Consider the following 15,783-nt stretch of genomic DNA (forward strand, 5'->3'; position numbering starts at 1 on the left):
GCACTGGTATGCATTAGCAGAGCAGTGAACCGTCAAGTGTATTTTTATAATTATGTTTCTCCCTTACAGACATGTACACGAATGATCAAAACAAACAGCCACACTCCAGTTTATACTTCTCAAAATTGTGTTTTAAACTGTCCTCAGTCATGAGTGACATTAAACAAAATAATAAAATTTATAATCTGGACTTATTTCACATGGTTGAGTGTCTATTTGCTTTTGAAATGGAAATGCTGATTTTGAGTCAATGCACAGTATGTGAAAAGTGCCCAATGTTTATTTAGTTAAGAAAATAAATGTATGACACCGTGCAACAAAAGAAATACTGAAACATTTCCAGTTGAACTTAAAGTACGAAAAATTATTTAAATATTTGAATAACTTAATTATAATGTGGCTTAAGACTATTGGTTTAAAAAACTATATGAAAGAAGCTTGATAAAATGTTGAAATTCGGTCTGTTACCAGTGTTTCAAACAGGTCAAGGAAGAAGAAAAGTTTAATAAGTGATACTTTGTTTTTAAAAATGTCTCACTGGGTTTTGAAGATAAAAAATATTTCCCTCCCCCAGCTTTTCCCAGCTATAATCAATAATCTCAAGCCTTTCAGCAGAACACTATAGATGCAATTATGAAAGACTGGATATAATTTATTTCATCATTTTCTAAATATGTAATTCAGAGGAAGAATCCTGTGAATTGCTGTAAAGAAAAGAGAACATGGTTGAATGTGCTGCACCTTTTCTAGGAGATGTACAAATTAAAATCTCCCAGAATATCTGCAACAAGAAAACCCTTTTGACTTTTTAAAACATATTTGTGTGTTCAAGATGTTTTAGGACTTTATTTCTTACTCCACTAAACCCTTTTCTATTTTATTTTATTTTATTTTTTAACCATGGGGAAAATTGATGTGGTAATGTGAGCCTGGGACAGTACAAGTTGAACACTTGAGGATGACCCAGCAATTTGAGTATACATGCAATATGTTGAGGAATTGATGGAGGAATACAAAGAGGTGCAAGATGTGTTCTTGTCTTTTTGTAGTTTCTATTTAGGGCAGAAATGAAATGTATACAAATAACAGTGAAACCCAAAGACAGTATAAAAATTGGTGCAGAAAGGTCTGCAGAGAACAGAGTCATGAGTTTACAGAGGGCTGAGAAAGCATTTTTTCAAAGACCTTCTAGGGAAGAGAGGTAGCAGTTGAATTTGCCTTTGGAAAGTGAGTAATGTTTTAACTGGCATTTTTAGATGAATTACTTTTCTAGCTAGAGAAGGTGAAAAAGCACTGAGCTAGGTGGTATCTGGAGGTACTGAGCCCAAGACAGAGAGCAGGTGTTAAGACCCAAATGGAGGTTAGGGTTATTTTTATTGAAGAGGCAAGGTTGGTCTCTAGGTCCAGGAGGGAAAAACTGCTGGTGAAATGCACGTTCAAGTTGAACAGAGAACTAGGGAAAATGAAAAAGTCAATGGTCAAATACCAAGAAAAGGTCGCATCCCAGACAACAACTGGGATTGAGACCACCCAGAGGCCGGTAGCCCACGACTTGTTGGGAGTTCAGAGCTTATACTAGTTGTGTCTTTGTCAGTGACCAATTTCCTACCAATTCCCCCCATGGTACATGGTGTTTGAGTGCCTCAAGTCTCCTGGCAATGCTGTCCTGCACTAGCCTTTCAGTGTGAGGCAAATGTGGAAAGTTGACAAGTCTCTATTTGACCAGGGTGTTATATATTAATCACTTTGTTGAATTTAAAACTGAATCTTAAATTCCTGATAAAAGTATCCTTTTATACCGGCAAATTAGTTGGCCATTTCTCAGATTATTTTTAACTTGTAAAGATTGTGCTAAGGAAATAAAAAGCTTCAATATTTTATTTGTGGTCTATGGATAAAAATTCCTAGTTTTAGTCTATGTTAAAATAATAACCCAGTAAATCCTTTTAGTCAGTCCAGCTGCAGAGAAATGAATAAGGGCACTGGGATTAGACAGACTGAAATTGGAGTTGTCAAGACATTGTTCGTTTACTGTGTGACTCGATTTCTCAGAACCTCCATTTTCCACATAAAAGTGGGATCATCTGGAAAAGTAGCTGACTTTGGGCCAGACGCTTAATTGGCACCACGCTCAGCCAGTGAGTGCTGTGAGCGCACAGGTCATCCCTATATAGGATCCGAACCCGCGGCGGGAGCGCTGCTGTTCTCCCAGCGCCGCACTCTCCCGAGTGCGCCACGGGCACGGCCCTTTCTTTCTTTTTAAAACACGATTTTATTGCAGGTGACTTTAGATAATGTTACTGAAAGCGAGTCTTAGTTCTTACCTTGAAAAATGTAAAGAAATCATGTGTTTACACTGAGCTTTTAAAATTCAGTGTTTTGGTTGTTATAAAAGCATGTAGTTTAAGTGTCAGGAAGTTCTAAATGGCTTATCAAACAAAAGAGCAAATTTTCCTCCCCTCCCACTTCATCACAAGAGGCAGCCACTGTTTTAGCAGTTTCTTTCGGTATTACTTTGTATATCTTAATATTTTTATTATGATTTTTTTTTTATTTTTTAGAGTTAGGAATTAACTATTGATGTGCCACCATAGCAGATCATGTTCATTCATTTTCATTGCTGTTCCCTCCTTCCCTTCTAGCACAGACATGATTCATATCTATCATCCTTTTAATATTGTTACATAAAATACTTAGATTATATCTGTAATTTAGTTTTATATAATTATGACTGTAAGTGCTATTCATGTTTCAGCTGTGTAGCATAGTGTGATTAATTTCTTTTTCATTTACAACTTTTAGTTTTCCTTGAGGTTAATAATTGTATTTTTTGCTTGTGTAGTTTATGTACTTATTCATTCATCTGAAAAGTCTTCCTTAGAAGTATAAATCTCTAAGTAACCAAAATATTGTGCCTACCCAAATCTGGGAAAACATGTTTAGTTTGGGCTGGTTGTTTCCAGGGCTGCTGCTCAGTTACCATCTTGGGACCCCGCCTCATTATTATCTCAGGATTCTCTATGCCTCTCTCCCCCGACTTTGGGTAAAGCAGAATTCCTAGAAGCTTCCTGCCAAAAGGCAGATAGGAGATAAATTTTGTTGAGACTTTACATGTTTGTAGGTGTTGTTTTATTTTTCTGAGCATACTTATTGACAATTTATCATGTCTGCAAATCTTGACTGGAAATAATACTCTCCAGATGAACAATCCTTCGACTTCCAGATCCCTAGTAGTTTAGAGTTAGGACTGGGAAATCTGATTCTCAATCCTTTGTATACAAGCGTACTTTAAAAGTTTTGTGGAAAAATGGAATTAAAAGATAATACAAATCCTCCCGTGAACTTTTTGAAGTACTCTCATATAACCTATTTTTCAGTTCTGGGAGTTTTGTTTTATTTCTTCCATAATTTTTCTCTCTCATTTTTCTTTCTGGAATTTCTGGTAGTTTGGTGTTGGACCTCCTGCTCTGAAACACTGATAAAAATCTAGCTTTACCAGTTTTTATTTCCACTGGCCTGGACATTGCTTCAATTGCATTTCCTAACTCACTTTTGTTTTTTGTTATCCTATATTTAATTACAAAGTATTTTCTGTTTACTGTCCTTTTTATAGCATACTGTTACTGTTTCCTGGATATAATATGAGGGTACTTTAGAACGTTTATGGAAAAATAGAATTAAAAGATAATACGAATCTTTCCATGAACTTTTTGACTTACCCTAAAATATTGTCTTACCTCTCTGAGGATATTAATACTTTTTTTGAAGCTTCCTTTTCCTGAAGAATCTGTTTTCTTTAACTTTTTTGGGAGGGAGAGGGTCCTTTGCCATCTTTTACCTTAGAGGTGTTTTCCTCCAATGTCTCATTCATCGTGGGCTGTACTTTAAACTGAAATGCCACAAATCTGATTTGAAGCAGTGCAGACTTGGTTGGGGGTTGCTACCTGTTTCTTGTGAGATGACCATGCTAGGCCTTTTCCTAATATGTTTCCTTGGAGAAGCCTCATGATAGTATTTTTGAAATGAATCTCGTTCCTGAGGATTATGAGCCTGGTAACCAGCTTTTTAGGAACTTAGTAGTTGGGAAAGTGGACTTTGAGTATCAGTGTTTGTGATTTAGATTTTTATTTGTTTCTGCTGTTTTTGATGCTGTCCCCTACTTTCAGCCATGCCTGAATCTCCCAGCCCAGAGACCCCCTGATTTACCCTCTTCAGTGAATAAAACTCCACTCTTCTGTTGTGGAAGGGGGGAGGGCAGTGTGCCAGCAGCATGAAGTGAGGGACGGATTCTGGGATGGAGTGGGGTGGGAGGCACCATCTTAAACTGCCTTGTCATATATCTTCCTACTTTCATAGTCACTTCCAGAGTCACTTGGTACTTCTATTTCTGATACTTTCTGAGGTTCTGTGGGGTAAAATGGTTTTCCTCTTTGATCTATAGCTAACTCAGTAATTAGGTCTTTGAAGTCAGTTCCTATCTGTCCTGCTTTCCGTATTTCTATACATTGTCACTGTCCTTTTTTTCTCTGGCCACTGTTGGTTTGGAGGTATTTATTTATTTTTTAATATTTTGATGTCTTTTAGTGAGGTTTGGCAAGGAGGAGAAGTAAATGGAAGCTTTAAATTGATTATCTTAACTGGAAACTGGTTCATATTGGATTTTTTAGAGTATGATTCTACAAAATTAAGAGATATGAATCTTTTTTTTTTCCTTTTTGTCTTTTTCTGTGTCCGGCAACGGATCGCAACCCTCAGTGTCGCGCCCGTACCGGACCGGGACCGGCAACGGGATTGCAACCCTCGGTGTAGCTCCCGCACCTCACTCAGCCAGTGAGCGGGAACCGGTCTGTATGTGGGATCCGAACCCTTGGTGGGAGCGCCACCGCGTTCCCGAGCGGCGCACTGTAGCAGTGCACCACCGGGCTGGCCCGAGATATGAATCTTTTAACACAACTTTTCATACCACACTATGTAAGAACTAAGCTCTTCATAGGTATTTTTTTTTTTTTTTGTCTTTTGTCTTTTTCCGTGTTCGGCAACGGATCGCAACCCTCAGTGTTGCCCCCGTACCGGACCGGGGACCGGCAACGGGATCGCAACCCTCGGCGTTGCTCCCGCGCCTCGCTCAACCAGTGAGCGGGAACCGGCCCGCATGTGGGATCCGAACCCTCGGGCGGGAGCGCCGCCGTGCTTCCCAAGCGGCGCACTATCCAGTGCGTCACTGGGCCGGCCCCTCTTCATAGGTATTTTAAAAATTGCTGTCACACATTAAAATTCAGTTTTATCATTGACTTCCGAAAGTCCTTCTTAGCCTTTAGAATTTTATGTTAAAAACCTTTTACCCCCTCATTTAAAGGGTTAGGTATAGCAGAGAGGGAAGCTGGGATTGAAGAGAAGTTTTGTTTTTTGACCTCAAGTCATTTAATTCATATAATCTTGGAAACTGTCAGTTTGATTTGCTTAAAAGTGAGGAAATGCACTTTAGAATAGAAAAGTGCTGGCATTTTATAGAAATATTTTAGTAATTCCTTACATCTGTCTATGTATCTATTATTACTAATACTGCATCATTTAAAAGCCTCATACTTAAAAGAGTAATTAGATTAAATAAATAATTAGTTGAATAAAAAAAATAAGTAATTTAGGTAAGTCAACAAAAATCTGTCCTTCGGAGATTGTAGTTCTACAAAAATACTGAGTCTTGTTAGGTTAGAGAAGAGAATAAAATAAAATATGCTTTCATTCTTTAGGATTATGTAAACAAGGCAGATGAATCTGGAATAGTATGTTGATGACTTTTCTTCAAGATTATTTAGAATAATAGAGAAGTATGTTTCTGATGCTTTTAATGTTGTAATTAGTAAAAGTCACAAACTTGACTTAGTGACTTTGGGGTTCATTTTTTTTTTTTTTCCTTTTTGTCTTTTTTGTGTCCGGCAATGGACCGCAACCCTCAGTGTCGTGCCCGTACCGGACCGGGACCGGCAACGGGATCGCAACCCTTGGTACTGCGCCCGCCCCTCGCTCAGCCAGTGAGCGGGAACCGGTCTGCATGTGGGATCCGAACCCTCGGCGGGAGCGCCGCCGCGCTCCCTAGCGGCGCACTGTAGCAGTGCGCCACCGGGCCGGCCCCTTGGGGTTCATTTTTATTGTGTGCTTTTTAAAGGTGACAATTTAATAGCCTCTGAGACCATAAATTAATATTATTGGTTAGCATACTCGTTAGATTTTAAAGATGGAATCTTTGTTAAAAGAAAATCTGCTGGCACTTTGGAATGAAATTAAACCAGAGTGCCTGTGTGAGTACTTCATAAATAGAGATTTAATTGTTTATGTATATGCTGTTGTTAAAAAATAATTTTTGAGATACACATTTTGAGACAACAAAAACTGATACCAGGTGGTAAAGCCGTTTTTATGAAAGCAGTTGAAACTTTACACCACCTGCCTTACCAGAGCTCAGGGGAAGAGTTTATAGAAATCCATTCAATAATACTGTACAAGCCTTATAAATTATTCTAAGAAATCTTCTTAAAGAAATGTTTCCCTTCAGAACCGTAAAAACAAAATAAGGTAAAACCCAGGCTAATGTGTTTCATGTCTACTTTAGCTTTTTTCCTGAAGGAATTCTGAAGCACTTTGCAAAATTGAACTTATGAATAAAATGTGTAGAGATCAATTGTTACTACCACCTAAAGGGATGTCCAGGATGCTTGCTATAAAATGTACTAGAGCCTGTTTTGTGTAGGGGTTAAGAACACAGTCTTTGGGAAGGGACTGCCTCGGTTTGACTTCCAGGTAGGCTCTTTACTAGTTATGTGACTTGGGCAAATTATTTATCCAGTCAGTGCGTCTGTGCCTTCATCTGTAAAATGGAGATAGAACTTGTCTCATATGATTGTTTGGAGGATTAAATGAGTTAATATTTGTATGTGGCTTGGCATGGTGCCTAGAACAAAGCACTGTATAAGTGTTTGCTATTTTTATTACCATATACAGTCCCAAATAAGTTCTTTATTGACTGAAGCTTTAAAGTCTCTTCTCTGTGGAATAATGTACCATTATTTCAGATCTAATTCATATTTTATAATAACAGGAACACAAGCTAAGGTGGCATTGTCTTATATATTGTCTTTTTTTTTTTAACGTTTGTGAAATAAATTAAGCTAGTAAATGAAATTGAAGGGAAAGGCATAACTTACATCAGAGAAAACTTTTAAAGTAGTTTAGCAACCTCTAATAGTGTGTATATTAATTGTACATAATTCTAGTGGAATTAGTTGCCTGGTATAAAATAGACTTTTATAAATACAGGAGAGAAATATTTAACTCTTACATAGAAAAAATAATTCTTAAAAATGAAGTATTTACTAATATTTATTAATTTAAAATTTTATATTGGCATTTACAAGCACAGACTTTTTCAAGCTCTTTTTTATTATTTAGTTGAAATTTTGATTAATTTGTAAGTTTTATCATTATTAAATCCAAGTTTCCATTTGCTAGAAAGAGGAATGATAGATACTATGAGAGAGGATGTAAGTTTAAGTTCTTATCTTTAATTAACCAATTATGTAGTAGATTTACTATTGAAGTTCACATGCAGAAGACAGCTAATTGAATGTTGACACATTTAATGAGCAAAATAAATTATTCAACCTTTGTATAAATAAATTTAATTTTAGAAACATATTAACTTGTTTTAGAAACACATTAACATATTAACATATTTTGCATTTTAAATACGAAAGTATCAAATGCATACATTTTAAAGAATTAAAATTTTTTTTGGCTTTATTGAGGAATTATTAAGAAATAAAGATTATATATATTTAAAGTAAACAACGTGATGATTTGTTATGCATATACACTGTGAAATGATTACCACAAATAAGCTATTTAACCTGTCCATCACTTCACAGAGTTACTTGTATTTTGTGTATATGTCTGCTGCGAACTTTTAAATCTACTCTCAGCAAATTTGAAGTACACAATACATTATTATCACCTATAGTCACCATGCTGTACATTAGATCTCTAAAACTTCTTATAACTGAAAGTTTGTACCCTTTGGCCAACGTCACTTATATGTAGATCTAAAAAAGTCTAACTCATGGGAACAGAGACTAGAATGGTGGTTTACCAGGTGGGGGGATAATGTGGAGATGTTGGTTAAATTTTTTTTTAACTCTAAAGTGTAATTTTAAATTACTTGGAAACTATTGGTGAGGTTTTCAACTGGGCTCTTATTTTTTTCTTTAATAACAAGGTAGATTTACAAAGTTTTTGTCAAAAAGTGTAATTGTTAGTATTTGAAAAAAGCAAAAAATGGAATTGAGAAGGTGTTTTAGTACTATTGATTTTCCATATTTATGAGATGCAAATTTGAGTAAGCATTTTTCAGTGAAAAATGTGTTCATTTACTAAATATTTATTATGCATATCTTATGTTAGGAAGTGTGGTAGTTACTAGTTTTATATTAATAAACAAAGCAAATGGTTTTTGCACTCAAGGATCTCAAAATCTAGTGTGGGGATGGTCAAAGCCAACCAAATACATAATTACAAATTCTGCTAAGTGTCACTGAGTAGAGAAATGGAGCAAGAGAACAAGGGTGCCTGAAGGATCTATGTAGTATTCATGGATGGCCACTTGGAAGGCATGACTTTTAAGCTGAAATCTCAAGGATGAGAAGGAGCTGTGTTAGGAGCAGGCAGTGACCATTCCAAGCAGAAAAAATGGAATATGGAAAGGCCATGTGGCAAGAAAGGGTCTAGAGAAAGAAGGCAGTATGGTCAGAGTATAGTGTCCACAAAGTAGGTACCTAGAGATTTTGATGACTGGCTGGATGAATGAACAGCAGAAGTCAAGTTTTGATGGCAGGATTGCACAATAGCTCTCTCCAGCTACACATTGGTGGTTCTTTCAGCTGCTACACCGTGTGTCTTCTCATTCCATTTCATTGTGGGCTGAGATTTGTCTTATTTACTGTCCCTCCATAGATTAATAGAGGGATTTCATAATCTTTAAAAATACTGAATTTAAAGTGGATGAACACATCGAGCAGTTACTTGGTGATTGAGGAAATTAAAAAGGTTGGGAGAATATCTTTGGAGTCAAAGATCTCATAGGCTGAGGTTTTCATTGGCTTTCCTCAGAGAGCCAAGGGCAGAACTTGTCCTTTGTCGTATCAGTGCCTCAGGGGAGGTGTATGAGTCAGAGGGTGGCCACTTTGACCCATAAGCCTTACAAATACTGAGCTATCTGCCCTCTCCCTTCCCCTCTTCATTTTTCTGTGGACGTGAATAATAAGCTCCTGGATGGTGCTTCAGACTAGACTGCAAACTGTCCAGATGCTGATGGACTTCTAAGAAAGCTGAGTCCAAGTGGCTGTATTTAAAGTCTTAAGACATGTTAACATAGTTTCTAAACCTTTTTCATTTGATGCTAAACAAATTTGAGATTGTGTTAAGTGCTATGGGGAAAAGTAGAGGGTGCTTTGAGAGAAACTAGCTGTGTGATCTGCTTTGGATTAGGTCATCAGAGAAGGATTTTCTATGTAGGTGGTTTAGGTAGAACTCTGAAACAGGAGTTAGCAAACAGACGAGAGGGGGTAATGGAAGGCCCTAAGACCTTTCTCTCCCTACAGATGTTGATTACTTTTATTTTAAAATGGGAGATTATATGTGCCACTGAGCTCTGATTTCACTATTCACAGTGTAAGGTGGGTGGGGGCCCCATACAAAATCTTGTTTTTACTGAATTACTGTTGGGATTGTGTGGGGAGGTGTGTATTTGCCTCCCTTTAAATATGGCAGAGATAAACATAAAGTGAGTGCAAAGTAATTTATTCAATATATAATTATTGTGTGTGTGTTTAATATGTCTTTACCTTTGAACTTTTAATGCTAGGAATTTGCAGTACCCTGGGGTTGCTGGAAGAAGTAAAAACCAGATGACTGTTATACTGTTGGATGTTGCAGTGTGAAGAAAACACCTTATAGTCAGGCCAAGAGAAGTTAAAAAGAAGCAGAAAGATGAGGGAATAAGAGAGAAAGATGATTGGGTTGTCAGTTGTGGATACATGCGTTTAAGGTCCTTACGTGTTCTTATTACTTCATAATTAATGCTTATACATGAAAACGTCTGCACTGATGAACTTTGCAAATTTTCTCCCTATGACCAGATTTGGTCTAATTTTATCTTAAACGGGATGCAGGTGCTAACGATTAATGTGGGAGGCTTTCTGTATTTCTCTTGAGTAATACGAGTAGATGAGTAGCTTGAGAAACAGCCCAGAAGACAAGCCTTCCACCCTCCCTAAAGCTCTTTTTCTATTGTTACATCTTCCTTAAGCCACAGTAAATTATACCTATTTCTTATCTTACATGTGTTAGAAATTTGCAAAAGCAGAGGGTAGACATGGTTGATGGTTACCTATTAGTGACTTTTTTTTTTTTAACAGGAAGTTAGTTTCCATATCTTATCTGCGTTGATGTCTAAAAGAATCTAGATGGTATCAGTTCAAACTGAGAGCCAGGTAGACAGAGAACAGGATAAGTAGACATGGTTGATGGTTACCTATTAGTGACTTTTTTTTTTTAAACAGGAAGTTAGTTTCCATATCTTATCTGTGTTGAAGTCTAAAAGAATCTAGATGGTATCAGTTCAAACTGAGAGCCAGGTAGACAGAGAACAGGATATTCAGAACATGTAGGATTGTCTGACTTCAGGGAAGGGGAGTAAAATAAAACAGAAAACAAGCCCAAGTAAAAGTGGTTCTTCACTCCTTCCTTATACAGTCAGAAAAATAGCTTTCTTTTCTTTTAAGCCTGAATAGGAAACATGGGATTCTTTTTTTCTTTTGTTTTTTTTATGTCAGTAACCATTTTAAACTGCATTTGCCTCTCGTATGATCCTTTTTTCAAAAAATATTAATGTTTCACTGAATTTTGAATGATCATGATTCTCTGTATCCGGAGGGCTTTTTCAGCTTATTTAATCAAAACTAAGTAATTTATCTGTTTAAATCTAATTGAGAAAGCTTTGCTATTTTAGCAAAATATTATTCATGTCCCAAAGCAAAAATTAAGGTAAAATAAAATAGATGAGTAAGCTTACTGAGGGATGAATGCTTATATTACTTTCATTAAAGGATTATCTCCATTAAGGGAAGTGGGTTCAGTGACTGTTTGTGGACACAGTTTGTTTTACACTGAATCTTACAAATGTGTTTGACAGCACTGTTAACAGTATCATTTTTTAAAAATGCGTAGGTCAACTGACTGGAAAGTATCATTATACATATATTTTTTTTCTCTATGTACACTGTCATAGCCTGTTGTTGTCTACTCTGTTTAGTAGCAGTTGGGAATGTACTCAACATGTGGTTACGTTACAAATGCATTTAAAATCCAAGTTCATGGTACTTTAATGTAAAATAACAATTTCATATGTTTACAGAAAACGCATGTTTCAGAAGAGATGGGTGAAATTTGATGGCCTTAGCATTTCTTACTACAATAATGAGAAGGTAAGAACATTTCACAGTTTTCAGAGCTTGCTTTATGCAGACTGAGTGTACTTCTGTAAACGAAGCAAGTGGTTTGGATTTCTAGAATAGGTGGATTTTCAACATGAAAATAATTTGAATAGGATAAAACACACCCTTTTCATAATTTTTTTCCTTAACACATAAAATTAGGATTTTTAAAAACATGTATCTAACAATTAATTATGAAATATCTTCTATAAATTCCAGGAACTGCTATGAGTAATGTAAAAATGAATAAGGAATCGCCTTTATCCTAGAAAGCACCAAGCAACAAAGGACACTATAAGTAGAAAATGGTGAAGCAAGGAGGGGTTGCTTCCTTCTCCAGGACTAGGAGGGGTGTGCATGAGGTTTCATTTGTCATGGGTCTTGAAGAAAGGGGAATGTTTGTACGTATAGAAACGAGAGAGAACTGGATATAGTAACAGAGAAAACAGTGAGATGGCCAGATGGGAATGTGTGGATCATGTATGATAGAACTGGGTTTTCTCTGATTGGAGAGTAGAGTATGTGAAGGAGACTTGTGGGAGATAAAGCTGAGAAGGGTGTTTGGAGTTAAAGCTCATTAAAAATCTTGAGTATTCTATAAAAGCGGGAAAATTTATTCTTTAGGCAATTAAGTCTTCATGCCATATTGTTATATAGGCACGTCTTTATTAGAAGGTGTAGGCTGAAATATTTAGGGGTTTAGTGTCATTATATTTGCAAACATTTTTCAAATGTTACTATCTCTATATATTTGCAAATGCATGCTTTTATTTACGCACATGCATAGTTAGATAAAACGAATTCTGAAGATGTAATCAGCTGTCAAAACTAGATGGAGGATATATAGATCCTCATTGTACTACTGTTTTAACTTCTTAGTGTTTGAAAATTTAATAAAAAGTTGGAAGTAATAAATATACCATATTTTTAGTTACCTAAAATCAGATGATTTTCATCTTAACTATATCCTTCTCTTAACATACTACTTGTAAGACGTAATCACATTCTCTTATTTATAGCTTATAATATAACATTTTATCATTACTCAGAGATTTTCACTGCATAAGTTGTTGACATTTATTGCTTGTATAGAGATTTAGACTCCCTTTCATATGGAGCTTCTTCAGTGCTGCAGGGTAGAAGAGTATATGCTTTTAGAAAGTAACACATACTGCAACGTAACCCAGCCTGCTATAATGCTGAGAATAATAGAAGATTTAGAGAACTGTTATTGTTTGCTTGCACTTTGCAATGATCCAGATAAAGCATCAAATGGGTTTAAATACATGTCTTTGAGGTTTGTAAGATGGTGGGATGAATATTTTTTAAAAGCTGGTTTTTTGCTTTAGCTACTATTTCTAGTTTGCTTGTACATTTGAATATTGAGACAATTTCTATGCCTAGGGTTAGTACAATGTAATCTTTGCATCTGATGGAATCTGAATGCTGGGATTTTTTTTCAGAACCTGTGCCATATTTTGGTTTGATTGAAATGAGGAGGAAAACTTTTCAGGAATGAGATAGATTTCCATGCCATGAGACTCTCTTGATGATGGTATTTTTTGCATTTGAGAGAGAGAATTCCTATTAACTGTCCAGCTGGACTGTTTTTCTCTCTCTGTCCTTTAAAAACTCATCTGCAGAAGAGTTGAGGGTCTATCACATTTTTAGATATTGATGCAATAAAAGTGATGTAGGCTTAGTTTGAAATTGAGATAAAAAGTTCATATTAAAATGAGTTATTACAAATCATTAGCTTAACCTCATATTTTAAAAATTCACATTATTGTTTCCTGCAGCATTTCATCTATATATGTAGCTTCTTCAGTGCTGCAGGGTAGAAGAGTATATGCTTTTAGAAAGTAACACATACTGCAACGTAACCCAGCATGCTATAATGCTGAGAATAATAGAAGATTTAGAGAACTGTTATTGTTTGCTTGCACTTTGCAATGATCCAGATAAAGCATCAAATGGGTTTAAATACATGTCTTTGAGGTTTGTAAGATGGTGGGATGAATATTTTTTAAAAGCTGGTTTTTTGCTTTAGCTACTATTTCTAGTTTGCTTGTACATTTGAATATTGAGACAATTTCTATGCCTAGGGTTAGTACAATGTAATCTTTGCATCTGATGGAATCTGAATGCTGGGATTTTTTTTCAGAACCTGTGCCATATTTTGGTTTGATTGAAATGAGGAGGAAAACTTTTCAGGAATGAGATAGATTTCCATGCCATGAGACTCTCTTGATGATGGTATTTTTTGCATTTGAGAGAGAGAATTCCTATTAACTGTCCAGCTGGACTGTTTTTCTCTCTCTGTCCTTTAAAAACTCATCTGCAGAAGAGTTGAGGGTCTATCACATTTTTAGATATTGATGCAATAAAAGTGATGTAGGCTTAGTTTGAAATTGAGATAAAAAGTTCATATTAAAATGAGTTATTACAAATCATTAGCTTAACCTCATATTTTAAAAATTCACATTATTGTTTCCTGCAGCATTTCATCTATTCACTATCCAGATAATTGGCTTCATCTTGGCAAAATCCAAAAACCCTGGGGCGAGAGTTGCCTAAAAGGAGACAGTTTCTTTTGTGACCGTTCTGGCAAAAGGGATGTGTATGTGTGGTTATACCTACTATCTTGGCTGTATGAACAATTTTAGCTGCAATGTTAACAGAGCAGTTGGGTCTTTTAATGTTTCAGTGTGCACTGGAGTGTGTGCTTTGGCATTCGGGAGGTAGTATGCAGTTGAATGTTTGCCTAGTTTTCTTCCACTTTCTTCAGTGCTGTCCAGTCATGTCTCCACAAGGACTTCTTTACTGTATCACAGAAAATGGCATCGTCACAACCACCTTGATATCTTATCCCCTAAGAAATCTAACTCACCCCCATTCTTACTCAGCTGTGGGCAGAATCGCCCAGTGGTTGTTTCATTGTCTGAAAGTGTTAGATAAATGACAAACCTGACCTAGATATCTTTCTTATAGGCTCAATGGATGCTTTAAAATTTCTTCCCTTAAGGAAAATTTTATACTGTTATTACACTCTGAAAAATGTAGGCATTTTGATCCTGTTGTTTGTTATTTGAGTACCTTTTTTTTCCCCTGTATCTTCTTTATCTTCTGTTGTTATAAGAGAAATATAAAACCAGTTCTATAGTCTTAAAAATTATGAGATTTATCTTGGGATTTAATAATAGATTATAAATGAGATGTTGGAACTAAACTTCCTAAGGTTAAAGTGACATAGTATTTAGCTTTTGAATATATTTTGATCACTTCTGTGGAATTTTTTTTTCTATTATTCTTTCAGAATTACTTACCTGTTAAATATATCATTGTTATATGCGTGTAGATTATTTTATTTTATTTTTTAGGAGTTGTTTTTTAATCTTTTTAAAGAGATCTAGTGGAAAAAGAATCTCCTCTTATTCCTGTTTCTTTCCCTACAGTGCTGCTTGATTTTTCTCTACTGAAAAATGGGTTAATGATAACATTTTATTCAACAAATAGTTACTTATCTTACTAGGGATGTATTCTATAATTTTCTCTAATTCTTATGAAAACTAAAACTTGGGAAGAGATCACCTAGGGAATAAATTTTAAATGTCTTTGGACATTCTAAATTTCCCACTGTCTGGTCTCAGCCACTACATACTTACAGCAGAGAGGTCCTTACAGTGTCCCTGAAAATGCTGTGCCCCTCTCCACCTCCTTTGGTTGCCTGACCATGGGGAGATGTTCTTTCCCTGTTCTCAACTCCTAGAGCACTTATTGGGCTAGTTTTGGCATCGTATTGCCATTTAATCTATTGCATGTATAGGGTTTCTTTTGTTAAGCCAGTCATGCCATGTCATGTTTTCTTTGTAGTGATCTTTTTCAACAGTGTCTGGGTACACACTGTGGAAACCTGAGCATGTCTTTTCCTGTATTTCCCCCTCCGTGTCTTTATGCTTTCATCTGAACCTCCCTAACAATTGCCATCCATCAAAAATCTATGCAAGCTTCATGACACATCTTGTTATCCTCTTTCATGAACCTTTTCTTTATTTTCTCCAATGGCATGACATTTGAACAATAATATGCAGGTAAGTTCATAAGGAAAACAAGCTGAAAGTAGGGAGGCAAACCAGGAAAGTGTTGTAGTAAGCGAAGCGTTAATTTATTTGCTCGTAGACTAATGTATAGCCTCAGTGGAGGTGATAAAAAATGAATTTCAAAAAATATTAAAAATGAG

General features: G+C 35.9%; 1 protein-coding gene across 1 annotated transcript in view; it reads left to right on the forward strand.

Moving 5' to 3' along the window:
• Positions 1-15,783, forward strand: part of ARAP2 (ArfGAP with RhoGAP domain, ankyrin repeat and PH domain 2) — a 118,277-nt gene that overhangs the window by 24,341 nt on the left and 78,153 nt on the right. Inside the window, exon 6 of the mRNA XM_008581435.1 lies at positions 11,465-11,534. Within this exon, the coding sequence (XP_008579657.1) occupies positions 11,465-11,534 (70 nt within the window). The remainder of the gene's footprint in view (positions 1-11,464; positions 11,535-15,783) is intronic.

The sequence above is a fragment of the Galeopterus variegatus genome, unplaced genomic scaffold (assembly GCF_000696425.1).
Source record: "Galeopterus variegatus unplaced genomic scaffold, G_variegatus-3.0.2 Scaffold2356, whole genome shotgun sequence".
NCBI classification, from domain to species: domain Eukaryota; kingdom Metazoa; phylum Chordata; class Mammalia; order Dermoptera; family Cynocephalidae; genus Galeopterus; species Galeopterus variegatus.